The sequence below is a fragment of the Cephus cinctus genome, unplaced genomic scaffold, assembly GCF_000341935.2.
Source record: "Cephus cinctus unplaced genomic scaffold, Ccin1 Ccin1_scaffold0401, whole genome shotgun sequence".
Taxonomy (NCBI): domain Eukaryota; kingdom Metazoa; phylum Arthropoda; class Insecta; order Hymenoptera; family Cephidae; genus Cephus; species Cephus cinctus.
In genome coordinates, this window is record NW_014333085.1 from 364,358 (window position 1) to 391,404 (window position 27,047).

Here is a 27,047-nt window from a genome sequence, read left to right on the forward strand (position 1 = left end):
TCCCCCCCCCCTCCCTCCCTACCGTCATCCAGCATCCCGAAGAAAAAGCGTGCCGCTCTCTTACTCTCGTCGAAGCCAGCCGCATTCCTGCCTCTTGTACAGCTTTCGAATAACTGGTGCACGTAAGATCGCTCGAAGCTCGAGCAACTAATTTACGAGGATTCCGAAGAACTTAAGGGCTCCTCCGAATTAACGCCCTCCGAAGGATACCTGGGGATACGCGAGAGGCGTTTCGCTTCCGCACTGCTCTTGACGACATTGACATCGATTGATGACGTCATTACGTGCAATTCGTTACAATTATCCAGTATCCAGTGGATAAACATCAAGAGCAGGATGGAAGCACGCGTGATGAACTTTGTAAAACTGTGATCGATGCCTGATGGGTCCTGGAGATGAGCCATCCTCGTGCACTGGAGGAAAGCCCGTAGCTGGCAACTCCAAGGTTAGGTTAGGTTGGGTTAGGTTAGCTGGTGCATTTTGCGCCTGGTCTTTGGAGAATTTTGTCGTTGGGCTAATCGGTGAGCCCACCAGCCGGACAGAGGGAAAAATTACGTGGATTTTCCTCTCTGTATTCTCTACCCTTTTTTTTCCTTTCTCCGTCTCCCTCTACCCTCTCTGCCCCTATCAGAAAAGTCATTTGTTCCCTGGTCAGAGACGCTACGCCCTAGCAGATAAGGACCAGAGAGTATAGAAGTACAATGTTCAACGGCGGATGCAGGACGACCATTAGTCAAGGCTGTCGAGGAGTAGCGAGACGTCCCGAGGAAGAAAGAAGCGGGACCAGGGACGGCAGCTATTCTGCCTGTGTTGTCCAGGATACGTTCAGCTCTGCCAACCCAACGAGTCTCTAGGCAGGCTTGGCGGATTCAAACTGGAGCAGACTGCAAGAGTGGGAGGGAGAGAGAGGGCCATAATATCGGCCCAGCTATAATAATATCCAGATCCATGACGGATCGGACGAATCGGACGGATCGGACGGATCACCTCGGATCACCTCGGATCACCTCGGATGACAATTGGCCACAGTTTCCAGGTTCCGCGGCTAAGGACTGCCGTTCCGCGAGCTTGCGCACCTTCGCGTCCAATCGCTATGGAGACTCGGTTGGTCGCTGTCATCCTCTGTGTATGTCGCCGTCTTGTATCATGCTCTGTATGTATCAGGATAATTGCCGAAGGATAACGGCAGCCTATATAGACTGGACGATTCGCGCGTCCAGAGTAGCGAAACCGTTCGAAATCGCTTGCTAAACTTTTTCACAGAACGGGAAGAAAGGGAAGAAACGTCGAACACAGCCGTCCGGCCGTCCGGTCATCCGGCCATAGCTGGGATGGCTAATAAAAACCAAATGGCGACCACCGAGTTAAACTGAAATCGATTGATCAGCAAACTTGAGCCAATCGGTTCACAGAAGTTGCTAAAGCGGAGAGAAAAAAATATATAATCCATCTCCGTCTCTCTTTCTCATATGCGTGACACGTATCCTTTGGTGAAAAGGCGCCGGTGGACGATTGACGAGGAGTTTTAACGGTATAGGGAAATTCAGTAGGAGAGTCGGAGGGTCTGGAAGAAAAGGTCGAATGAATCGAGTGGAGTCGTAGGAGGATCCCAGTCGAGGGAAAGGTGATCTCGTCCGTTTGCATGATCCCAACGCGAGTGGAACACAGAGAGCGCAAGAGGAGCGATGTACCACGAAGTATGGCGGTAGGAACGCGGCTGACGCGGGGCAAAAACGATCGCCGCTGTCTGGTGTGCTTTTTGTGGGCATCAGAGTTTCCAACCTCCATCCTCGCCATAGCTGTAGCCCGTAGTTCCCGTAGTCCCTGTAGTCCCTGTAACTCGTAGCTGCACCACCCAATTCGCGATGCGGTTACACCCGGCGTTGTCCCCAATATTTCTCTCTCTTTCTGTCTCCCTCGTACCGATTATTCGCCTATAGCCACGATTTCTTCCCTCATTCTCTCTCTCGCTCTCTCTCTCTCTCTCTCTCTCGCTTACTCACTGTCGAAGCGCCCTAACCCTAAATCCCGATTATCAATGCGTCTACGCAGGGAGACCTAATGAAAATACCCGAGGAGTTCCCGGTAAAGATTGCAAGGCGTCCCCAAGATCTTGGACTCGAGGCTGAGGAGTCTGAGGAGTCTGCGAGTAGGGAGGGGACGGTCACGCGTCCGATGACCAGCGAGATCAAGAAATCGGCGGATCTTCGCATGGCCGAGCAATTCAATATCTTCTAGTCGTGTGTGCCAATTTCGCGCTTTCCTTTTCTTCTTTCGACCTGACGCAATAAGGAAGGCAGGTTTGATATCCTACGGCCGCCGCAAATGCGCGCGCAATGGATTAATCCTTAAAACTTTTCCGCTCGATCGGATTTCTCCAATCGCTTTTTTACTCCTCCCGTTCCACCCTCTGCTCTTCCCTCCGCGCCTCCCTCCTTCGACTCGATCCACTCGATCCACTCGATCCACTCGATCCTCGCATCAGCATCGCCACGATCTTTTCTTCTCTTCTCCCTTGAGTCTCGCTGGTACACAGCAGCACGTTGACTAGGGCCGGTCCACGCAATGCGCCATAACAACGGATGCGATTCGATCTGGACCTAGTCGATTTTCAATGGACACCTCATAGACCAATCAAAAATAATCGATTTACTTCAGACTCTTTCCCCCGAGTCTCATTCGGCGACTATAAACGCAACATCATCCAATTCGAAATCGAGCATAACGAGTAATCCGACCGACCAATCGGGACGCTCCGTCCTCGAATTCCGGGCAGATCGTCTGCCGGCTAGAGACACGCACGCATCTCCAGAGTGAATTCCGGCCAGTTTTAAATATACGAGAATGATCTCGAGCGACGCGTTGCGTCACGATTCGAATGACAGCTGTCAGTAATGACGGCTGGCATCAGTCGCTATGTACCTTCGTATGTTGTACGTACCACGCACTGTAGACGAATGTAGACACGGTAAAGCGGCGCACACTGCTGCTGTGTCGAGGTGCGCGCGTGTTGTCATCGCGTGCCTCAAGTAGCACCGTCCTCTCGTCGACTAATGCGAAATCAATATTTAAACGGGAAACGACGCTCTACTTTTAAGTTCTAGGCGTCGCGACGGACGTATCGATAACGCCAGTAAAATTGGCCTTCCATTTACTAGGACCTGTTACCTCATTGCGGAACATTCCCACCTTTAAGCGAACCGAGATTAGCATTCAAAATGGAGGACGATCGATTCCCAATCGATAGTCAGATATTATATTCAATTAATCGAAATTATTCGCGCATTCAAGATAAAGATCTGCTGCCTCGCCGAGGCTAAAATTTTGCTCGTCCTTTTTACTTTTTTCTTTTCTTTTCTTTTTTCAGAGTATTATTTTCAGGACGAGTCCAATTTTCGAACTCGACGCGAGTCACCTAGGAGGCCACGGGAAGATCTCGGAGTTTCAAGGGATAATTCAGCGGAATTTCATCCATCTTGCCGAAGCATTCGCCTTGATATACGCAGAAAGGTACTTTCTTTTTCCCCCTAGATTATATCTCGTGATTATATCAGTGAGACCAGTTGGCCATTTTCAGAGAGAGAGAGAGAGAGAGAGAGAGAACAGTAAAGCGCGAGTGGCGGATGCCACGCATTAAAAGTGCATTAGGGTCCAAGGGGTCCAAGGGGTCCAAGGGGATTCGAGATCTCGAGAAATTGAAGTTCTGCAAATTCTCACAAGTCGAGCGCATCAAATTCCTTATCACCTGAGACTTATGTCAATTTCCCTTATACGCTCCGATACGAATTGGTCCTCGGTCGCGTCGCCCTATAGTACACGATCCGTATTTCTTGCTATGCCGGGTACGGAGGAACGATACAAATTCCCTAGTGCCTAGGTATACACTCCGGATACATTATTATGTCGTAAAAGGATGGATACCTGAAGATAAGTACATTCACGGGACGGATACTCGATAAATACTTGGAAGGTTTCTCTCGACTCAATAACGTCTTTCTTGGAAGGCAGTCAGTGGTTAAACAAAGCGAGAGGGGGAAGGGGGTTGGATTTAAAAAAATATATAACTACAGTCTGCCACTTTACTGCAGTTAACTTCTCGCTCCTGGCCGTTTCCAAGAGACCATGAGACTTTTACGTAAAGCGCGACTACAGCCAGCAGGCAGAATTCGCACCAACAAGTATCAATCCGTATACACGGGAATGCCAATAGAAATCTGTAAAGTTATAAAAACCTTAGTTAACCTAACCTAACCTTCTCAGGCAGATTTACGCACGATTGGCATATTAGTGTCTCAATTAGAAAATATCAAACAGATGACCTTCCTACCTGGAGGTGAATTCCAGTGCGATATAAATCCTTACTACGTTCTAGTCAAAGATCTCAATGGATAGACGCGATAAGTTCCCCGATAATTCGACATAAGAATCAATTTGATGTCAAAGTAAAGCGGCTAGTTGCACGTTCAATGGTAGAGAATTACGGGTTCAATTCGGAACACCCGTTATATCCTAGGTCCCCGGGGTTCAAGCGCGACTGAAGCCAGGGGTTTTTGCGTTTTGCCAGGCTCCGCCGGATTCAACCCTCTCCGAGCAATCCCTCCCCGTCCCTCCTCCTCCCGGGAACTTTGTTTAACTAAGGCGAGCAAGAACCAAACCTATTTATACTAGGTTGGACACGTTTGCGCCAGAGTGCCTATAAGTATATGTCGTTGCTGTTCCGTTGCTCTGGTACTCCCGGTACTCCTGGTACTCATCCTCCGCATCCTTCCCGGGAGGATCATCTATCGGATTAAGATACACTCCCTTGGCAAACAACCTCCTGAAAAAGGGTTCAAGTGACCGATACGTTATAGTCCGTACCCGGTGCTATACGACAAATCGGTGCACAGACGTGAGATACCCTCGAATAACAAAGATAAGCAGCCTCCGTCATCTTGGAGCGTGATCCTCGTGACAGTGGTACATGGTGTGTGCTATTATTTGTAATCCGAGAATCGTGACGAGAAACTGCATGACGGCGTCACTGACAAAGAATTCGCTCGTTCGCGGCCCACTCGTCCACTTACGACGACTTACACGCTTTTATTCGCAAAGAGCCGCCAAATCAGCTCGTTATCGCGCATTGCCAATAATCACGCAGAGTGTCTTTTGCCCCGGAGCCGCATTTCCTGCACTTGAAATGCGCTAAGGCAACGGCTATCGCTCCACGCGAGACCACGGCTGTAGTATTACTATTTTATACAAGTTCCGATAGGCCAATTTATAGAAACGCCTGAAACGAGGAATCGACACACGGACAACTGAGCGGACGAACGATTCGGTCGCAAGAATCACGGCGACTGTCTGTGTGCTCCCGAGAAATTAGCCTTGTGACGTCACACTGTTTTATAATCCAGCCAGACGCAGTTGCGCCGATTCGTCAGACTTCAGATTTCCGAAGAGTCAAGCGGAGGATGGAGAAAGAGGGAGGTGCGTGATAAAAATGTAGAGTGCCGGAGGAGAAAGAAACAGCGTATGAAAGAAGAGAAAAAGTTTGTTCTTGACGGTTGGTACCTACGGCTACCATCTACCGCTTCCAGCCTCGAGGATCGTCCAGGACGCAGGGGGTAATAATATTATCTCGATGCTCCGCAGCTCGATGACTGCATCACGTATTAATGTACAGCAGAGCAGTGCCGTGCGGAGAAGCGCAAGCTGCCGCGCGTTCGTTTTTAATGCATCGTCCAGTTATTATTATTATTAGCGTCGCGCACATGAAAATTAGTAACGAATGGTCGCGTAGCGACGTGCGAGTTCGTTGTCGTCCGATGCAATGGGTTTGACATTTGTCTGCCATAGGTAAAGTTAGGTGGGACACACGTGCAGATCAGCTATGGTAACATCAACGTCAATGTCGAGCAGCATTCTTGGTTGAGAATCTCCCACCCGGTATATCCCTCTGATGGTTATAGGCTCGACTGTAGACTAATGATCCCAGTGGCTGCGGTTTTTGCCGACATTCTACAGCATTCCCATTCAACTGGATTCTGCTTCGAAGGCTCCACGGCATTATTTTACCTCTATATAAAGACCCATGACCGGTGGTACCCCGTCATCCAGCGTCATCCAGCGTCATCCAGCGTCATCCAGCGTCATCCAGCATCCCAGGAATTACAGACGAGGGCGAACTTCGCTCTGCTTACTTTGGTCTATTTATTAATTCAAGTCGATCCACGTACCGACGGAAGACGCTTGTCCCCTTCAGCCGAGCGATTATGGGCGTCACGGAGCCACTCGTCGACTCTCAGGAGATCACCTCGCGCGTCTTCTCTTCTTTATCCTCGACGTTGTCGCCCACTTTTCCTCGATCCTTCTCGATCAATTCGCACCCGCCGTTCGTTCATTAACATCTATTCTTCTACACTTACGACGGATGCAACCTAGAGTCCGATATACTCGGTTCGTCGTTACTTCGAAATCCTAAGATACGAGATAGCACTAGCGTGTATATGGAGTGCATATGGAGTATAACGCGTAAGACAGACCCTCATAATATTCTCCAGAAAAGGCTCAATTTTCTCCTGTGTAAACGTACTTCCGTGCCCTTCCTACGGCTGTGCTCTCGTGCAATCCAGGCTTCGGCCAGCAAAAACTTGAGACGACGGCTGCAGTGCATCGTTAGTGTTCTCTCTCCGTCCTCCTCCATTTCGTCCTCGGCGTTCTAGAGGAGGACGGAGCAGCATCCTCGTCGGCATCCTCCTCTCCGTTTCTCTTCTTTTTTTCCCTCCCTCTTTTTTAGCAACGGCTTCCAGCTTTCCGTAAATTCTCTCCTCTCGATCACCGTCACTCTCCAAAATTACGCTTCGCTCTCCGAATGCTTTCCCCGGGACTTCCGGTCGAGGATGGAAAGGCGCGATTTTCAAATGAACAACGAGAGAGGACCTCGCTCCGACTTTGGCGACTTTCACGGAACAGGAAGACTCTGGAGGGAGGGGGGAAGGCGCACTTATCCTAATCGGAGTATATTCACGCGTGTGCACGCACATGCGTGTATGGCGACGTGCGTGCCCGAATAGAGAAGGACGAGGAGAAAAAGTTACACGTGCCAGCCGAGTATTTTATTTACTCTCCTTCTCGAGCTACTCTCTTCTCCGTGGGATTAGCTTTCGGACGTGGAAAAGGAGATCCGGGTGAATTCGAGGGAGAGAAAGTCAAGGGAGGTTCGCATCGATTAACACGTGATTAATTCAGGGAGTTCAGGTAAAACGATCTTGTTTCCTGGGGTGGTTCCGGTAGCTGGCATAAATACCAAGGAATTTATGTACACGGCCGCTATGGAGTATACTGAACTCCTATAGGATCTCTGGGAGCGCAGGGCCAAAGCCTCGTTCCGTCGAGATTATTATTCGAGTTCCCACTGAAGCCGACGAGATTCTCGCCACATGTTCGCTTGCGCGGAGCCCCGAGAGATCTATGGGGTGTCAAACGCAGAGGGCTGCTGTTAGGACACCCTAAAACCGTCTCGTCGCGTCTCTCCCGAGTCTCTCCCGAGTCTCTCTCTTACGGAGCTCCATTCTCTTCTCCTCCCTTTCGTCGGTTTACTTCCTCGAGACGCGGCACTAGCTGACAATGAGCGAAGAAGGCTAAGTAGCCCACTCTCGAGGATGCCCGCTTTTTACCAATTCAAGGGACGAAGTCTCTTGCGACTCGGTCCTCCCCTCTGCCCCTGCCCCTTTCTTGGAGGCTGCTCACTCGACTTCACTGTGAGGTCGCATACGAGATGGATTTATAATCTCCGGGATACGAGGGACCGATGACTGGGGCTTTTTTTGAAATTTTCAAAAGGGCGCGAGCCGCACCCCTCCCGTCCGCGGCGATCCAAAATCCAAATGAAATTTCACGGTTCGCTCCTGGCCGCAGCCACTAACGACGTCCCGTAGGAGCCCGATGTGCAGCCATACACTGTGCTGTGTAAGTCTATAGTTATAGGCAGTATGTGGGGAGAGCAGGGAGAGCAGGGAGAGAGGACAGAAGACGAGGGATCCTTAATCATCATCATCCTCCCCCTTAGTAAGATGAATTGTGCATTTGTGCCCGAGCCTTGCACCCCTTTCTCAAAACTCCCTAACCGAAAAACAGTTAGGTTAGCCGAGGCGTCTCCGGGGTGCCGATGTCGAAAGGGGTTGCCGTAATAATAATAATATACGTGGCTTCGCTAAGGTCGAGCGCGCACCGAAAGTCCGTACTTGGAATATTTCAAAGGGACTTACAATGCACCCTTCGCAGCCTGTCCCAACAGATTACGCAAATATTCCCCTGACCCGCCATCCCCCATTATGGATGGAGTCCTTCGGTACTTCTTCCACAAGAGAAAAAAAAAAAACACTCGGTACGGTAATTTCTTGACATGAATTGTTTTATTGCAGCTTCGGGATCCTCCAATCCGTTTCCCATCAGGACGGTCGGACGCGAGCTCATCCTGGGCGCCTCGGCAGTCGCCCCTACCTGCCCCTACCTGCACCTAGCTGCTTCGTAGACTGCGTAATTACGAAACTGTCATTACCAAACTTTTGTGTAGGATTTTAAGTCCTAACAGCCCATTTAATCACTGTGCAGAGAAGGAGAGAGAGGGAGTCTGCCGGGATGCCGAGTACGTACGTGGTGCTGGACCACTGCTGGTGCCACAGCTTGGTCCGTTAGTTTTTTCAACGTCTGCGAGTCCCGCAGCCTTTAAAACGCTTCTCATCTCATCCGAAGCGGCGACTGCCCTGCGTAAGGACGTATGTGAGTACCATGTGTGGCCCAGGGGTAATGTCATTGGTTGATTTCTTGGTAGGTTGGTACGATGGATGCAGTGGTTGGTTGATCGGTTGAGCAGCAGGTGTGCATCAGGCATGTGTCTCGTCGCGACGCTAGACGTCCAGAGGGAGACGTGCGTTTCGCGGAATTGGAAATCGCTCGTCAGGTATTTACGTGCAAGAGCAACAGAGACAGGGAAATGTTTAAAAAAAAAAAAAAAAAGCAAGACTATAGCCAACTCTCACTTGCACAAGAACCAATCGGAAAGTAAGGATAGGTTGGTATCTCGGAGAACAATGCCGAATATAAGTTACGATTCTCGTCTCATCTGTCAGCCATGCTGCCTGCCTTCTTTCGCTCGTATATTATACATGTATATGTATAGGTAGACGGGAACGCTCGAGACGTTGCTCGTCGTAATTTCGATGGGTCGCCGGGAGCAAAAAAATATACGAGTCAAAGAGAAAGAGAGAAATGAAACGTATGACGGAGAGAAGTGGCCGAGCGTCGCTCTCGAAGTATCGCGAGAGATAAGGATACGTAGAGTCGACGGTGCGTGGAGAGCAGCTCGATAATGGCTGGGTGAGCCAGAAGGGTGATAACCGTGAAAAAGAGAGTGAGAGGGAATGAGCTCGGTTGAGAATCCGCACAGCTAATTACCAATGGTAGCAGGTAATTGTGTATTTGCTCGATGAAGCTTAGCTCGTTGAGGCACGTACGAGATTTTTACTCTGGCCGAAGTAACGAACAGGAGTAGAGGGGAGGGGGGATAAAAAAGGTGAAACAATCAACGTTGGTTTTGACATGCATCGATGCTCGAGAGTTACGCGGCTAAATTATCAAAATTGCGGCACCCTCGGGTCATGTCCGACATTACGTCATGTGCCTACCACGTTGGATACTTTCCAATAGCCCAAAAGAATTTATGCACGCCACAGGATCTTGCTTCGAGATGCAGTTGTCTCTTTCATAATTGGCAACACTTTGTTCTTGCGTGTATTACTCTTAGCTGCCACTTGGCTTTACAGCTGCGAGACAATTTCTTTTCTTTCTTAGGATCCATAATATAATATCGTTATTCCGATCCCCCACTTCACATCTTACTCATAGTTATATACTGTGTGAACTCGTTATTACGTGTACATCGAAGCGGCAAGCAGCCTTCGTTGGGAATGGATGTGAATTTGCACGTGGCCAATCAATTAGAATAGCAGAAATCTTGAAAAAGAAAATGCTTCAAGTTCAAAACGTGCTGACGCATTAACGCGTTTAATTTTCAAATAATCTTTTGTCACTGTTCAATGTATTTATGTTGATATTGGATATATGTGTGCCTCTATGGAGACTTTTATAATGTAGACAATATTTTAATTGGCTTCACATCCTAAATTAGTATCTAAGATAATTAATATTATTTAATGAGAAAAGAGTGTTTATGGATTAGCCAAGACATCGTTGGCGATCCTTGTCAATTACTAAATGTTTTTAATGAGAAACAAGTTGCCAATCCATATATCGAACTTTGACGTGTTGATTCAATGATTGCGTAAAAATATTTATCCGGAGTATCAAGGTTATCAAAAGTTCACAGGAATTACTTAATACATGTTTAGTGATAGTAAGAGAAAAGATATAAAAGCAACGTAGAGAAGTAGAGAGACTTACCTGACGAACAGCTGTTCCTGATTGTTCACCCTCCAAGACACCACGGTGGCTCCTGGAAATTCAAAAGTTTCAATGAGAGTTCGCACTCCTTTGTTAAGCAAAGATTATGGAATGAATAAATTTGGTTCGATTGGTTATCATTAATTCTCTCGCTAGCAATATCGTCAAACTTTTAAACCGTGCACCGATAGCGCCAAGTTACGAGAGAAAAATAAAATACAACAAACTTTCGACAATACGTTTATAGTTAAAGTAAAATAGCTGCAAAAATGATTCTTCAATCGGAAACGATTTTTTCTATTTTGGAAGGACTCGCTATCGTAAAGCGATCAAACTTGAATTCACATAATAAACTTCACAGACACGCGTTCTCTGAACTGTTAAACTTGAGGTATACATGTGTTAGACGTGGGAAAACACACCGGATATAAAAACTTCACACGAAATAGCGAAATCCAAGCCAGGAACCCAAAGGAGCAGCGCACGTCAAGATGTAACTAAAACTTAATGACACGCATCAATCTTCCTGTAGGTCAGCGAATGTCCGTTCCCGAACCGTTTTTCTTTATCTTTTTTGACTCGTAAATGACAGAGCAAAAAACATAGCCTGCAAGATAACGCACGAAGAGTCCGGCCTCTGGCCAGGGAAGCGATAACACGTTCGGGCGGGGTAGCGTGGGTACTTTTTTTTTTTTTACTACGTGCGAAGAACCTCTCCCGGGGGTTTGGCGTTGGATATTCGCTTTTGCACGCGCACACACCGTGTAAATTGATCGTGCAGGTGGTATTGTTGCCCCTGTCGAGCACGACAACGCTGGTAGCCGCTGCCATGTTTGAATCGTGAATGCGCTGCCGGTTAGCGACGCAGCCAACCTTTGTTCAATGCCCCCGGGCTTACCCCACCATGTCAGTATTCAACCCCACTCTTGGCTACTGGAAGGTCTCAGGTGGTGCCATCTTCAACTAAATCCATGAAACCTCTACGGAGGCTCCAGTTCTGATGTCAATCACAAGTAGTCTATGAATACCGGAGAGACAGGATATGGAGAAAATTGCGTCCGTTATCAATAGACTTACCGACTGGATTATCTGAAATTTTACACCATTTCAATTCCTGGAATGCGATTCGTATTCGATGCTTCCGCGGTTACTAGTGATCTACTGCTTGCACGGTAGATATGCTACGTTAGATAAAACAGTTTTCACCTCGGCAGGAGTTCACTAGGCACTTTCATCAGAAGCATGAAAGCACAAAGGACAGGCACAGTCCGATCGAGGCTGAATGTGGTCTGATGGTGAGAATTGTCGCTACGAGGCGCTTTTAAACTTTGCGCCATTCAGTATCGAATGTGTCAACGTTGCGCAGTAGCCTAACTGGGCCGAACTGGCATCGTTCTGCACTTTTGGAACGCTGGAGAAACCTGGCAACCACGGACGTACATAGGTACCGAAGGTTGATGGACGCGGCGTAGAGAGGAGAGAAGAAAACGACGAGCGAATCAGCGAACGGGACAGACCAGAAGAAGAGACCAGGAGAAACAGAACGCTTAGACAGAGAGCAGAGAGAGCAGAGAGCTCCGTGTTCCGCTCGGTGATGTACCGTTGTTTTTTCTTCTTCGTTCGCCGAGGAACAGCGCCGAAATTACACAGAAATCGCCTGTCGACGGGCGCCGCGGATTGAACCTAATTATTGGCGGACAGTGTGTGGTGCTGTGGGCTAAGGGATGAGGGCCGGGCGGATAATTCAGGTGGCGATTTGAGGGCAGAAATGTTGAAGTTTGGCAGTAAGAGCGACGTTACGGTGGTGCATCGCGCCACTATTCGACTACTCGACGACACCGAAATTATCCACTGTGACTTTCAGGTGAGCCGGTTAACCCTTCCATATACTTTAACGCTAGATCCTGCATCCCCTGCTCCATCTTGGCTATTAGCCACTAATTTCATCTTCCCTCTTGTATACCTGGAGGAGATACGTTATACTCTCTGTCATTCCTCAAATCTTTAATCAACCTCTGTATAATTGTTCTTATTGTTTAATTCACACTCAGCTTCATTCCGTCTGTGCTGACAGCAACGATGCAGGATCAATGTCAGTTTCTGTGAACGTTTTATTTCTGGTAGAGATATAAAAGAGCCTTTTTGTATCCTATCCATCGCGTGAATTCCATTTCTCAGGAATTTAATGTCAATCTCTCGTAACTACTCGTGGTCGTATAACGTTAACGGATCTAACATTTGTATTGAAGAAGAACGCGTGTCTTATCAACCAGAAACGCGTTCCATTTGATCTTTTGGTTTTCCCAACCCACCATTTTTTAAATATTTAATTCAGTGTCTCATCGCGTCACCGTAATTCTCGTAGCTGACAAAAATACGTAACTTCTGCTGATGTCATCAGATTGGATAGTCAGTAGAATTTTGCCTAGATTGCTTCTGAATCAACGAAACAGTACACACAGTCACCTCTTCCCTTCCATCAGCCATTAGGCTACAAAGCATCGACCTTATCCTTCACTTTCGTTTCACCTTGAGACTCTCCTTGGCGAGATTGGCCTCGCGGGTTGCCACACCAGGAAGCTGACACAGAGATACCCTCCTCGTGCCTCTTATCACAACGGAGAGTCTTCTGGTTATCGTTCACCATGACTATCGGGTTTTCGAATTCCCAGGAGGCATTAGAAAATCGAATGATGGCCGCTCTCCTCACGGACATTACTCACTTGCTGATTTCCTCCAATACTTTTTTTCTGTACTTCGCGCAAGGGAGAATGATCGATAGTTTCCCTTCTGCCGAATTTGACGATCGATCGAGTTACTAACAGGGTCGATTCACTCTCTCGCTCTGACTTTCACTCTCTTTTACTTCCACTTCCGCAAGGATAGTTTGACAGGAGAATTCGTACGGGTCCTTTGAATTGACAAAGAGAAGTCCAATAATTGACAATAGGTCTCCTCCATCCTGTCGCCCCTCGTCATCCAATCTTTCTCTGTATCCTGACAATTTCTGTCAGACTTCGTAATACTCAAGTTTATGGTAGATCCATGTATATCATCAGAGCACACCACTTGTTTTTTAGTCTATATTGTATATACATATGTACCTTTCCATTTTAAAATTTTGCATTTTACATAATACAAGGATATGTATGACAAAGAGTTCTTATATACCAACCAGCATTAAAGTGCTTGTGGAATAATTATTTTTTTTGTCTTTTCCATTTTTATTATAAATTGATGCCCGCGTGCACTGCTATGTGGCTGTGTGTATCTGCGTACAGCGTTGATCGTGAAGAAAAAAGCGAAATGAATAAAAAAAGGAGCTCCTAACATTTCCTCTCATACATCAGTAAACGACGAATTTGACAGCAATTCACGGTGTATATTTTTCGAAATTGATTGCTTGGTCCGAGTGTCTCTTTAGCCAGCCGACTGTTTTTCACTGAAAGTTTCTCTTTGGTTTCTCTCGTATTCCTTTATCATTAAGTATCCGCTCTTCTTCTTTCTCTGCAATTTCTTCCTGTCACGGTAGCAGGGGATATAATGACCGTAAAACCGATGTAGTAGTCCCGATGCTATACCATCAACCTTCGGATACAGGGACGGTATCAATTACGTTGAAAAATGTTTTTAAAAAACGACAAAAAGAAATAGCAGTATTTCCCCATATAGGAGTATCGATCGTGATAATGACAAAAATACAGAAATACTGATATGCATTAGCGCGACTGAGACGTAATTATTCGTCGACAGTCTCAAGCACTTTGCTCTTCTTTTCATCGGATGAAATGCGAGAATTTATTGGAACGTTGAAATATTTTCTATCGAGGATACGAGTACCCAGATGGTTCAGATTTCCATTACTCCGGGAATATCATTCTCTTGTGCGATTTTTCAATTGAGCATTCAACGACTTTTGAGTTCTTTTAATTGTTTTTGTTAATGACGGTATCGACATCGGACACCAGTCATAGCCCAGTGAATTCTCACACAAGGACTAAAGGCATCCAGTCTCTGGCCGCTAGGGAAAATGGCTGAACGGTATGGACAATTCTTCAGGAATAATTTACGAAACACCGTGACACAATCCAGGCATTGAGATCTGTTTGAAAGTACATGTATTACAAAAAGTATGATCTAGCATATTTATGATATTGATGATCCATGTTCGGTCTTTTGTTAAAGATTTATAAAAAATGGACACATGTTGATGGGACAGGCGTCGTTCATTAAAACGTATCGGTAACCGTCGAAGCATGGATAGTGGGAAGGTCGTTATTGACAGTTGGTAAAATTGCAAAGAGAAAAATGCATTTCAGTTATCAATTATCCACTAGAGTAACATTCAGGGTGAAATGATTGGCCAACTGCCAGTTGAAAGCGCCATTACCCGGTAGACTCCAAGTCCTCCGTGGGTAAGATAGCAGGCTTATAAATATCCCTTAGATACATAAACTTAGCCTCGCAATCCTCCGTCGCACTAGTTCACTGTCACTCTGTTTCGTAAGGTGCAATAAATAGCAGGACAACGAATGACGCTCATTTGCAAGTCAACGCAATTTAACCCTAGAAGTACATAAAACGTAGAGTAGAAACGCTTTGTACGTTTCTGATCATGAATATGGAATTTTTAACTGAATTCATTCACGGGACACGTTTCAAGATGGATACTAAGGGAATCGTCGAGTGACGGAATACGGTTAATGGATTCGATTTCACGTACGAAGATTCAGATTTAAATTCAAAGATTGATTTGCTTCGTGTTGTCATTGAAAAAGTCTTATCGTGCAGTTTCACGCCTCAAGGTACAGTTAGCCCCGGGGCATGTATTGTGCTATAGTATGTATCAACACGTAGATCTATAGTTAGTGGGATACGTAGACTCGCTTATAGTCGCGTTCATAAAGTCGCGTAGTAGAGGGTAGCGACTAGGTCGTTAGACACCAGTTGGATTTCCGTCGCGAAAACTTTCATAAAATTCTCATGAAAAACGATAATAATCTTGATGCATTACGAGTTTATTGCATTTCTTTGGAAATGGAAGATTTTTCATGGAGCTGTGTGGAAACTTGACGTTTAGACGAGTGACAGCCAATTTTGACTCTCGTAGTTCCCATGCGCGTCAATACTGTGACGATTAGTCTCGTGAATTGTTGTTCTACGTTTTATGAAATAATTATTGATATAACGATCGAAGCAGCTGCATCGCGATGGATACGTACGGCGTGTTTCACCAAGTCAATTACAGTCGGTTTCAATATTTTTTGAAACTGTCAAAGGCGCGTGGCCGTCAATAAAACGTGAGACGAGTGGCGGGAACGCCATGAATGGAAGTTAAATAGATCGTCAAGTTAACATAGATAGAGTCCAACTACCTTAAATTGACATTAGTCTTTGGTCGTAACAATTCGAAAAGTAAATGGGCAACTCCACCATGATAGCAAACGTATCACGATAACTCACGACTATCGCATGTAATATTCATGGGGATTCATGGACGGATACCCGCCGTGATCGAATAGTTCGTTGCACGATACAGTTTGAATTTAGCTTGAATTGGGCTTTTTCGTTTCCACAATGACTCTTTATTGAGACTGTAGCGGGAGCTTGCCTAAAAGGTAGGTGGTTTACGTATATGTATATTAAATGCAGGTGCGTTTGTGCGTAACTGCTACAACCAGCGACGGTTGGTTATTTTCTGAATGACGCAATAGGTATCTTGTTGTAGGAAGTAGTTGTAGATGGCGTCACAGGCAGCTTGGCAGGAAGTTGGGTCTGACAAAATACTTTGCGGACGAATAATCACGGAGAATAGAGTGTAAGGGAGTGTGTGATCAAAGGGTTAGGTTGGTAGAAGCGGCATATTGGGCGCTTTGGGAAGTAGGGTTCTCGACGACGTCGACGACGACGACCGTGCGCGCGGATAGAGGAGAAGCGTCGTCGAGCTTGCGACATACTTGCCAAGTCTACGGATAACGAGGATACGAGAAAAGACCATTTTTCGGCCTGGACAATTTATTAAGAATTGCTGAATTTCCGTGTTTTCTTTGTAGGACATGTTATTTTCATACGTTGATGATAAATTCACATTGCAATTCACATTGCATCGTGTCCTGTCGTGGAGGTGAATATGTAAACGGGAGGGCTGTTACTTCTTTCACTCCCACTTTTTCTACTAATGGCAGAACTCTCATTGGAGTCATTGGTCATTTACGTGCGTTTAAAGAGATATCAATGTGTTTGCAGGTTATGTGGAATCTATCTAAATAGCTATAGGACGTGTAACAAAGCGACAGAGATATGGCTTCGTTAACCTTTGCTATTAATGGTAATGGAGTTTAACCTCTCAATTTATTGACTGTGCAGCGTTACGTGCGCGTTTTCTTATCAGTCGATTTCGCTATCAGAAAGAAACTACTTTTGAGTCTATATCAATTCGTATGTTTCGATGTGTCTTCTTACACATATGGTTTCCGGTCTTCTTCTAATAGGCTCTGCTAATATTTGAACAGTGACGCAGCTATTGGGCTGGAATCTCGTGTCAACGAGGAGGTTAAATAAAAGAGGAAGAAACGGAAGCTGAGCATGGACCAGAGGACCTTTTATTTTGTGTCGTTCAGTGTCGCAGGATGCCTCCAGAGAAATCAATTTCTTGGAATTAAAAGACTTTGGTCCCCTGTGCTGCGAAGGCAATTTGAGGTTCTATCGTTTGATCGACGGAAGTGTCCTGGAGAAGATTTACTGGACTGAGTTTAATTCGAACTGACGGAGATGCTGTCTGGTCCGGTGGTCATACATCAATTGCGCGAGGAGCATAATATTTTCTTGTGAATTCCATTGAAAATGGAGTCGCAACACAAACCAGCTTATTCTCACCTGTAAGATCCCACAGTTCTTCTCGGCAGAAGTAACGAGAACGGATCCTTGGTCCATGCGAAGATGAAGACGAAGCGCGCAAGGACTCGACTATTGTCTCGGGACTTTGGACTGTTTGTGGTAAAAGGAAATTGGGGAAAGGAAGAAAAGTGGCTCTCGGAGGTCAGGAGGAGAGGAGAGTGCTCTTGCATAAGTAATATTCATCTCAGCTGGCAAATATGTGAGGTCGCCCAACATGTAAAGAGAGAGAGAGAGAGAGAGAGAGAAAAGCTCTTACCAGGATAAGGAGGAGCAGGAGGAGGAGGAGGAGGAGGAGGAGGAGGAGGTCCAGGAATCTTGATGTATATCCAAGAGAAGAACGCAGGACGTTTGAAAAGGACTGCACGGGATAGCGTGACACTGACTTCTTTTTTCTTTATTTTCTATTATTTCTTCGGACTCCCTCTTTGCGTCATGTTTTTCATTTTCTTTTTTGCATTTCTTTTCAACCTCAACATGCTCACGAGTCCACTCGACAAGCTACAGAGAGAGAGAGAGAGAGAGAGAGAGAGTCCGTTAAATCGCGATAAAAACGTACTCCGTCTCACCTTTTGCCCAGAGGTTTCTTCGCTTCCCTCGATGATTCGTTCTTCTCCCTTCTTCAACTTCTCAACTTTTTCCTGGTTTTGCTTCGTTTCTCCTAGCGGGCTGCAGTTTCCTCTACACCATTTTGCAGCGTTCGCCTGTCGGTGGTTTACAAAGGCTACACGTTGCCCGTTGTGGAAGCGCGTGCAGGCCTGCACATACCGATAGAGGCTTTTCCGCCGTTTTAGCACTATCGGAATTCGCCGGCCTTTATTAAACAGGAGTTTTATCGATGAATTCTAGTTGCCCGCTTCACTTTTCTTCTGGACGGAACATATCGTTACGTCGACGTGGCTGCTGGGCTCGCAGCCAGCCGCTTGATATTCGCCGAATAAAAAAAGTTGACAAGCCGCACGATAATCCTGGATCCACTAGGACATCAAGTCCTTCGTGTCTTTGTTCGCAATTGCCTCGACGCCTCCACAAATTTACCTAAGAAATTTCATATCGCCATTTCACTGGAAATTGAAATTTCCACCAGCTGGATAACCGAATAGGAAGAGGAAAATATGGAGAATCCTCCTCCACGTGCTCCAGCAGGAGTCTGATGTCGATGCAGTGACCTCCTTCGAGATAGCTGAGCTATCGTTCCTTTTACACGTTCCTTTCGGACACATTTAAAGCCCGCAACGCTGTCCCTTAGGAACCTGCAATTATTTGCAGATTACAATTTTTGGTCCGTAACTCGAAAATGGTAAAGTTCCACATAAACATACACAGACCTTGGAGATGATAGGGATTTTGAGCAATTTGCAAGGAGTCGTTGGAAAATATTGATGTTTGAGAGGAGGCGATGCAATGCACCGGTGATTCCCTACAGCGACGTATGGAGACATCAGTGCACACGCCATATACTGAAATAGAGCCAGATACGTTCCAGGAGTCTTTTATTCTCCATAAGAAAAGTGGGACAAGGACATTTTCCTTTTTTCTCGATTCAATCGATTCCTGGACTCGTTGGCTGTTTCCGGGAATGACTCTGTAACCTTATTTTTATTTTTTTAACCAGTCCGAGACAAGGTCTCTTGCCTGTAAATTTATCTTTTTTTTATAGTCTCTGTCTCCGTACTTTTTTTTTTACCGCCCACCGTCCAACCATCGATAAACTTTTTCTAGTAGTTCTTTCAGAATTGGATTTGCTTAACCGCAGACATTTTCGGCTTCTATGGGAAAACAGGTCGGAAGAGAGAAATTGCATCGAAACGAGTTTTCCGGGTGAATCGTCTTTTAATCGAGTGAAATTATAAAATACGCAACGCATCGATGCCTGACCATTGTACACAACCACAGCAGATATACAACAGGACCAATTAATTGGCACCAATTTGAAAAAGTCAGTGGTACCATACAATAGGACTCTCAACGATTTCTATGTCAATTGTCATTGCTCATTATCTCTCGCAATAATATTACTTTAAATGGAAGCGCCTGGCGTCTGGACACGTGAGACTTCGCAGCAATTCGTTTTAATTGACCCATATATAAAATAGAAATCGATTCAAGTCTCTGTCGTGGATGGTTGTGCCACATTGTTCGCCATCCCCGAATTAGAGATTTTCCGCAAAACGGGATTCACGTCCAATTCGAAATTTGTCGATTCAGCATGAAATCAGCAAAACATTCGGTCCAAATGGACGCTCATCCCTTGGCTATTTACAGTCTCCATGAAATCCTCTCCCTTGACTGTTATTATTATTCGCACTCTTTAAGGAGGTTACCAGTTCCGCTTGGCCTCGGCCTCCGTTGTGGTGAAACTTTTTGCAGTCTTGCCAACATCGAAAGCGCGAATCTCAGGATTCTCAGATTCCTCTTGGCATCCTGGAAGAGTCCTCTCGAGCCCGGCCGATCCATCACTGGACCAGTAATTCTCCTCTCTTTCCATGTACTCGCTACTTTTAGTACCTTTGGTACTTGGTGGTCTTGCTTCTGGATCCTTGCCTCCTTCGGAGGCTGGAGCCCGCTAGAGGACAAGACTGAGGAAAGAAAACGGAGCGAAGTAAAGCTTTCAATTATTTGAAGATTGTAAGGCTGCAAGGCCATTGCCAATACGCGCTGCAATTGCCGATATTTTGAGAGCACAATCAAACATGGGAGCAGCAGTAGAGAAGCAGCGTGCGACGAGAGAAAGTTTCTGTATTATAGAAACTCTAAGAGGAGTATTTAAAAGCTTTCCAACTCCTTCGTATTCCTACTGTTATCCCGAACGCACAACGAAGCTTCGGCGCTTTTTTGCCCGATAGGCGTGCGACGCGGAGCTCTGGGATCGGGCGTGTCGCAGCAGCCTCGCCTCGTTCGTGAAATTATACGTGTTCCTGCAATATTTAAAAGGCGTACCGAGGGGCCAGTTATGTTGAGCAATCGATAGAGCCAAGAGCCGCGGAAAGTTAAGCGCCGTCCTGGAGAACTAGAGCAAAGACACGTGAGGCCTTTTCGAGGACGCGTGGGAAGGAAGAAGTCCAGGAGAAAGATAAGAGAAAGGGGGTGATACGGGTCATACGGAAGAGAGAGAGAGAGAGAGAGAGAGAGAGAGAGAGAGAGAGAGAAGAGAGATGAAGCAGAGGGAGGGTCTGATAAAAATAGTATCGATTCACTAGAAGGTCGATGTACCGTCCATTACATAGTTTTTCCTGGAGACAGACATTACCAGGATACCTTTGCGAGGATCAAAGGCGGACATTGGCCAGGAGTTAATTGAACAGAAGCAGAGTGATGATGATAATAATAATGATAATGAAGGCATGATCTGTCGCCAATTTCAGGTCGCCGAACGCACTTGCACTTTTCCGCTAATCCTAAACGGCCCGACGATTCGAGTAATTTTGGCTTAGGTATTCACGACGGCCATCTATTCTATACCCTCATAGCTATAGATATAATTCGAATGCTAGACATATAGATCAGGGGTATTCTTAAGTGCGGTCAAGGTTCTTGCATTGCTACGAGCAGTCCTCGTGTTTATGTACTACGGGAATTTGCAGGAGGTGCCAATAGAAATTCTGGCGACAAGTCGGCCAAGAATATATTTGATAATTCGCGAATCGTGCTGAGGGTGGAAGTGAAGTATCAACTAAATCGCTTTAATCGAACTTGTATCGATTGCCGTACCTTTCAATTTCAATGGTATTCAAAATTTACCGATATTATCCTCAAGGGCTTTAAATCCTGCTTGACTCTCCAAATAGCCTGTGTCTTGGAATATCGTTAGGCATCTTTTGATTGATTTTTGGAACGCAGCCAATTTCTCGTTTGCACATACCACTCTGGTTTCCCCATGAATTATTCAACTTTTTTTAACATTCTTCCTGCATTATACAGACTTTCATAATTTTCTTTAATAATTTCACGTGCTTGTTACTTTTTATGTCTTCCGCTTGTGGTGGTAAATGACGTTTTGTTGTCTTCGTCAGGTGGGATGATGTTGGAGAGTTTTCTGAAAATATGTATAAAATAGGCGACAGTCCTCACTCGAGTTTCTTGACTCAATTTCGACGTGATTGCATTTTCCCGGTATTATCAAGTAAATCCCAGTTACTGGTTTTACTTATGCATATAAATACATAGGTATTTCCTAGGTATATCCTATGTGAAGGAATTTTCCACCGTTAAGGAAATACATATAATAAGGATGTTTCACTTGGGGGATTCTGGTAAAGTCGAACTTCCGAGATACCGCACGTTCCTTAGATGGGGAAAAGGAAAGGAAAAAAAAAAGAATCTTAATGTTTTAGTTTCTACTTCCTCGACTTATTCAACTTTGACTTCCTCCACTTTTCAGCCTTCTCTCCCATGCTAAACCGAGTCATTGAAATGGCCGCAGCTGCTCTTATTTCCCACTTCCGTTTTGCACTTATCGCCCGTGATAAATGTCACTTTACACTTGGAAGCTGAGAGCGATAAAGTTTATTCGTCCGATGTATTTATCTGTACTTCTTCTCTCTCAGCCCCAGCACAAAGGAAGATACATACTCGAATATGTCTGCAAGCAACTTAATATTTTGGAAACGGACTATTTCGGACTTCGCTACGTGGATCACTGCAGGCAGCGGGTGAGTCGTAATTTGTCATTGTAATTAGTCACTTTTAAAAATATTCTCCTACTTTTGTCTATCCAATCGAATGTTAACCTGTGGAACTTTGCACTGGCCCACTCTACTCTATATGTATACTTATTAATGAAAGTCACCGGCAAACACGTGTTTTCCGCATTGTTTTTCCTGACCTCCTCAAGAAAAGAGGAAAGCAAAAGCAAGAAAGCACCTAGCAGCGATTCCCAGATGTGCTTCTATACCGAAACCAGATAGCGAGCTATAAATAGACGACAAGTATTACGCTAACGGCTGGAACAAGTAGAACGACGTCGTCATGAATCACGGATAGAAATAACGAAGTGATCGAATCACTGGTTACGTGATTCCTTCCCACTCCGAATACTTTTAATGTGGACCACTCAATTCATATCGTTATTTACACGAAATGATGTTCCAGCAATTCCGTCCTTTAACTTCACGTGAAATTCCCTGGGGAATCGCTCGCGCGGAATTTGCTACTATCAATTTGACGTTACCCGAAACCAGCAGGTGTATCAATCGTTAATTCAAGGGGTCACAGTACATCGCGCAATCTCTTTTAAATTGAGTTCCTATCGAAGCTCCCAATTTTTCAGGCTTCCACGAAAAATAATAAATACTCGGTCGCTGTATCCACATGCATCGATGTATTAGAATGTGAAATTCGCGCATCGACGGTATCTACTCTGCTATATTTCGCAGACATTTGGACAAAAATGTTTTTCCGAATTTTTGAAAAAAAAAAAAGTCCATATGACCAACAAATCAATCCCAACTTTCACAAAAAAAGTGATGTTACCAAACGTATCGGAAAGTGTCAAACGATTTGTTGTCGGTTTTTCACGATGCTTATTTATGGTATGATATTTTTAACAGCTAGAGCTACCAGCGGCATTACAGATATTGACAGATGTCAAACGAACAGAAATTCTGTGGGAGTCGAAGAGAAGATCGCCAATACAATCAAGCAATCCAATGAGTAATATCTGCAGAGCACAGTTCTCCCTGAAGATTCTCACATAGACATAAATTGCTAAAAAAAGTAGTTGGTGCGAGGGAAAAGGATGAAACAAGTAAAAAAAATAAAAAAAAAATAATGCCGCCTGACTCCTCGAAATCGGAACTTGATGTTGGTTAAGCTAAGAAAAACTAGTAGTTCGCCATGCTAGAATATCGGTGACATCCAAAGCGAGAGAGCTGATAAATTGGAAGACCAAGATATACGTATTAAAGTTTCTACTTGTGAATAACGACGCTAGTGACGTAGTCGAGGTGCAAGAAAGAAAAAAAAAAAGAAAAAGAAAAAGAAACAAGAAGAAACAACCTGCCTCGCATTATTCTAGTCTACCTTGACCCCAGTTGAATGGCGACGCCTGCGAACGCGTTAGTTGCACCATCATCGGCATTGATTGAGAACAGCAGCTACACACGTGTTCCTGCCAGCGTCCATTTGAAAAATCATGCACTCTGACATTTGTCATTTTCTACGAATGACGTCATGCAGTAAGATAACGATATGCGATTAATATTTGAATAAATTAATTTTCAATGGCCGTCATGTAAATGGGGCAAAAATTTGCGGATGTCGTTCGAGCAGAGAAACGTGGATTATCCAAATTTGACACGGCGTCTATAAATAAGAAATATTCAAAGTTGATCAACGTCGTGTCCGAAATTGAAGATCCGTCAAAGTTTTGACGTCCAAAGTCGATAATAACTTGCTGGTTGTTCCTAAGGGATGTGTCCTGGTTAACGATCTAATCAGACGTCGCCTTGCTGGCTGCCTCATATGGAAACTCTGCTATGAAGGCGAACCACCTAGTTAATTGGAGGGTGGGTGACAACCCCCTTGAAGTTCAAAGTTTACCAAGGTCCAGCCCTCGGACCGTATCTAACCCCTAAGAAAATCAATAAAACCGACTCGGACCGCGCCGGCGATATCTTTCGAGAAACCTTTAAAAATTAATGGTGGCATCTTTCAGAGCCCGAAACTCTACACAGAGAGTGCTCAGAGATCGTAGATAGCGAGAGAGGGCTGCTCGCGTTAGGGGACGATAGTCCACCGCCATTCCAAGGATTCTCACTATGATGGAGCATTTCAAAGTCTAACTACAAATTTCCCTGGCATCACGAGCGAACTCTGATGTACAGGCAGTTTCAAGGATCGTGCGCGACCCCACGTGTAACGTCACCCCCCTTGGGACCTGTGCGCTGTATCGTACAGAGCAGCAAAATCTTTAGGGGCGAGCGATGCCCTTTGAAAATAATGTCGATTCATCCGTCCACAAAATGCATCTCTCCCGTAAGGCGAGAACGGAGAATCGACTGTGCCTTGTGAACCGCGCTGTAGAGGTTGCTCGGGGAAATGCAGTCAGTCCTTCTAGGTGAGGTTATGGGTTGTAAGACAAGTTTGTGATTTGTATGTTGCAGCACTGGCTGGACCTGGCGAAAACGGCAATAAAGCAAGTCAAAGGTCAGTACTGGCTCTATGTACCTCGTATACCTGTATTACACTGCCCGATAGCATTGTGTGCTAAGAAGCAGACGGTTAGTCCACGTGCTGACAAATGTGATATACGTGGGAGAACCTGAGAATCTGAGAATCTGAGAGTCATAGGGCATTTTAATGTACACGTGTACAATCGAAATGACGGGTATTCGTATCGCAAGGCTGTTCTTCACTGGCGATGGTCTGGCTCTGTCGCGTGGAAAAAAAAAACAATCTTTCTTAAGAACTGCGAGCGTGGATTCGATCGACCGAGGCTTTTCTCGCGATGTATACCGAACGACACGGGTCGATGTCACATGAAACTTTCACGTTCGCTCGACTTGGCATTCGTTACTTGTGCTAGGCACAATTATAAATGTAGATCCGTAGACTCAAGCCTAACCTAACCCTAACCTACCTAACCTAACCTGACCCAACGACCATACCAGGTCACATTTCCCACGTGACTGTACTTCACTGCTTCCCACTTGATTCGCATCCGTCCCGATAAAATTCTGGCCCGTTTATTTGTAGAAATTTAATTAGTCTCCTCGTGACGTGTCCTTGTTCATCCTTGTCATTGTTTTCTCACGAGATAATTGAGCTATGCGCGACTCTTGCAGACATGGAGCCGATTCTCTTCAGCTTCCGTGTGAAATTCTATCCGCCGGACCCTTTTCGAGTGAAAGAGGAGATCACGAGGTATCAGGTTTACCAACAATTGAAAAGAGATCTTCTTCACGGGCGTCTCTACTGCAGTCCGGGCGAGGCGGCCCTGCTGGCAGCTTGTATCGTTCAGAGTGAGTAGCTTTACTCTTGTATTCTTAGCCATCCTTTATTTTCTTACCTCGACAGTTTTGTCGAATATTATATATTATTTTATTATTATTATATTGGCCTTGTCTGCTATCGATATTCCCTATTGATCTCTAAATACTTTCATTCATGAATAGCAGCAATGCTATTGACTGACTGTTGCTTTGACAGTCAATCGAGCTCGCGTCCGAGTTATCTGCGAAGGACTGTAATGTATTCCCATGTTTGCAAAATGTCCCTGTGGCCGAGGGTAACGAGGAAGAAATGTTGTCAGGTGAACTTGGGGACTACGACCCGGAACTCCACGAAGGCAATTACATCTCGGAGCACAAGTTGCTGCTCAAACAAACTGAGAGCATCGAAGAGAAGGCTATGGAGTTGCACCAAACACAGCTTAAAGGCTTCACACCGGAACAGGCAGAGACGCACTTCCTTAGGCTAGCCTCACAACTGGACACCTACGCCGTGGATCCGCATCCTGTCAAGGTAATATCTATCCTCTCTCTCTCTTCGATGGACCTTAGTAGCCTTATAGCCTTATAGCCTTATAGCCTTATAGCCTTATATATAGGTATACTCCCGCGAGGAACTCAAACAACTCCGATCGTTAAGACGCGTCTGCTAATAAATTTAGCGGCTTGCAACGAGCTTAATGCCAATTGTAAATTCGGCATTTTGCTTGCTGCAGTTGTAAATTAATGCCGTCTCGTAGCGACCTTAGAGTAGATTCGTCTTAGCTTCGTGTGGCGCAAAAGTTCAGCGCAGCAGCAACAGAGATGCTTGTTAAGCGAACGAGTAAAGAAGGTGGCGGCTTAGGGAGAGAGAGAGAGAGAGAGAGAGAGAGAGAGAGAGAGAGAGAGAGCCTATGGAACGTCTCAGAGTTCTCTAGAGCGTGCCGTGCTGAGGTTTCAAAGTCCGAGTTTTGCTGACGGTCGCCATTTTCATCGAATCCGAGAAAGACGATCGCCGGTTCTTCGTGAAATTCGTATCTGCAGAATGGTCGCTGGTGTTCGGGGAATCCGCGACGTTGAAATTGGCCTCGAGGTAAGGCGAGAACATGCCGTGATTCCGCTCGTTTCCGGTTGCGTGACGCTAATGGCGCCCTTTGCTTATTTACGTTAAATTCCTATCCCGTCAACACACCCCTTCCACGTGTATCTCGTAACGATAAAATTAGATAGTCGACTATCCCCCCCCCCCCTTTCACACCGTGACAACGGAAGAAAAGATTTCTTACGTAACAGCTTTTTTTTTTATAACAAGCTACATTATTCTTTAATTCGGCAACAGAGAGTTTCGCTAGATTCGAAATCACCTTGGGCTTATCCAGCATTTTGTTCCTGTAGTTTAATTTGAAAAGTTTCACGGTGTCCTCCATCTTGCATTTACGTTACGTTATCCTCTCGAAGGACTCTCGTGTGGACGTAGAACACGCTGCTGTATCTGTCGTAGCCAGTGTAGGCACCATGTAGCCAACGTCCGCCCTCTCTCATCGTTCTAAGATATTCCACGGGGGGTCGTGCCAACCCCCCGTAGGATCGATTTCCTTTCCACAAACACGCAGGATTCCCTGCCGCGTATCCTGATCCTCCCACGTAGGCCAGGAACCCTCGTCCTTTTCCGAGCCATCGGGATATTCCAGCTCTCACCTCCAATCACGGGGACACTCGAATAACCGAATGAGTTCACGTTCAGCATGTCGTCGGGGTCCCTTTGATCCTTGCTGAGACAGT

At 45.6% G+C, this 27,047-nt stretch overlaps 2 protein-coding genes across 11 annotated transcripts in view; one reads left to right on the top strand and one right to left on the bottom strand.

The window, feature by feature from the left end:
• Positions 1-11,721, bottom strand: part of LOC107267339 (glucose-6-phosphate 1-epimerase) — a 16,931-nt gene extending 5,210 nt beyond the window's left edge. Inside the window, exons 1-3 of one of the 2 annotated variants that reach the window (XR_003059586.1) lie at positions 11,521-11,721; positions 11,205-11,440; positions 10,444-10,495 (exon numbers count right to left, since the gene is read on the bottom strand). Coding sequence is in view for 1 of the 2 variants with exons in the window: in XM_015738908.2 (XP_015594394.1) it covers positions 10,444-10,495; positions 11,205-11,274 (122 nt within the window). In the remaining variant the exon portion in view is untranslated. The remainder of the gene's footprint in view (positions 1-10,443; positions 10,496-11,204; positions 11,441-11,520) is intronic. The other variant, XM_015738908.2, reaches the window with a different exon arrangement.
• A 118-nt stretch (positions 11,722-11,839) lies between these two features.
• Positions 11,840-27,047, top strand: part of LOC107267328 (FERM domain-containing protein 5) — a 29,131-nt gene continuing 13,923 nt past the window's right edge. For 3 of the 9 annotated variants that reach the window (XM_015738876.2, XM_015738878.2, XM_015738877.2), the window contains exons 1-5: positions 11,840-12,307; positions 21,885-21,989; positions 24,441-24,483; positions 25,122-25,298; positions 25,589-25,800. In XM_015738876.2, the coding sequence (XP_015594362.1) occupies positions 12,212-12,307; positions 21,885-21,989; positions 24,441-24,483; positions 25,122-25,298; positions 25,589-25,800 (633 nt within the window). In that variant the 5' untranslated portion in view covers positions 11,840-12,211. Of the gene's footprint in view, positions 12,308-16,042; positions 16,062-21,884; positions 21,990-22,886; positions 23,514-24,440; positions 24,484-25,121; positions 25,299-25,588; positions 25,801-27,047 lie in introns of those variants that run through there. The other 6 variants (XM_025084708.1, XM_025084709.1, XM_025084710.1 and 3 more) reach the window with 6 other exon arrangements.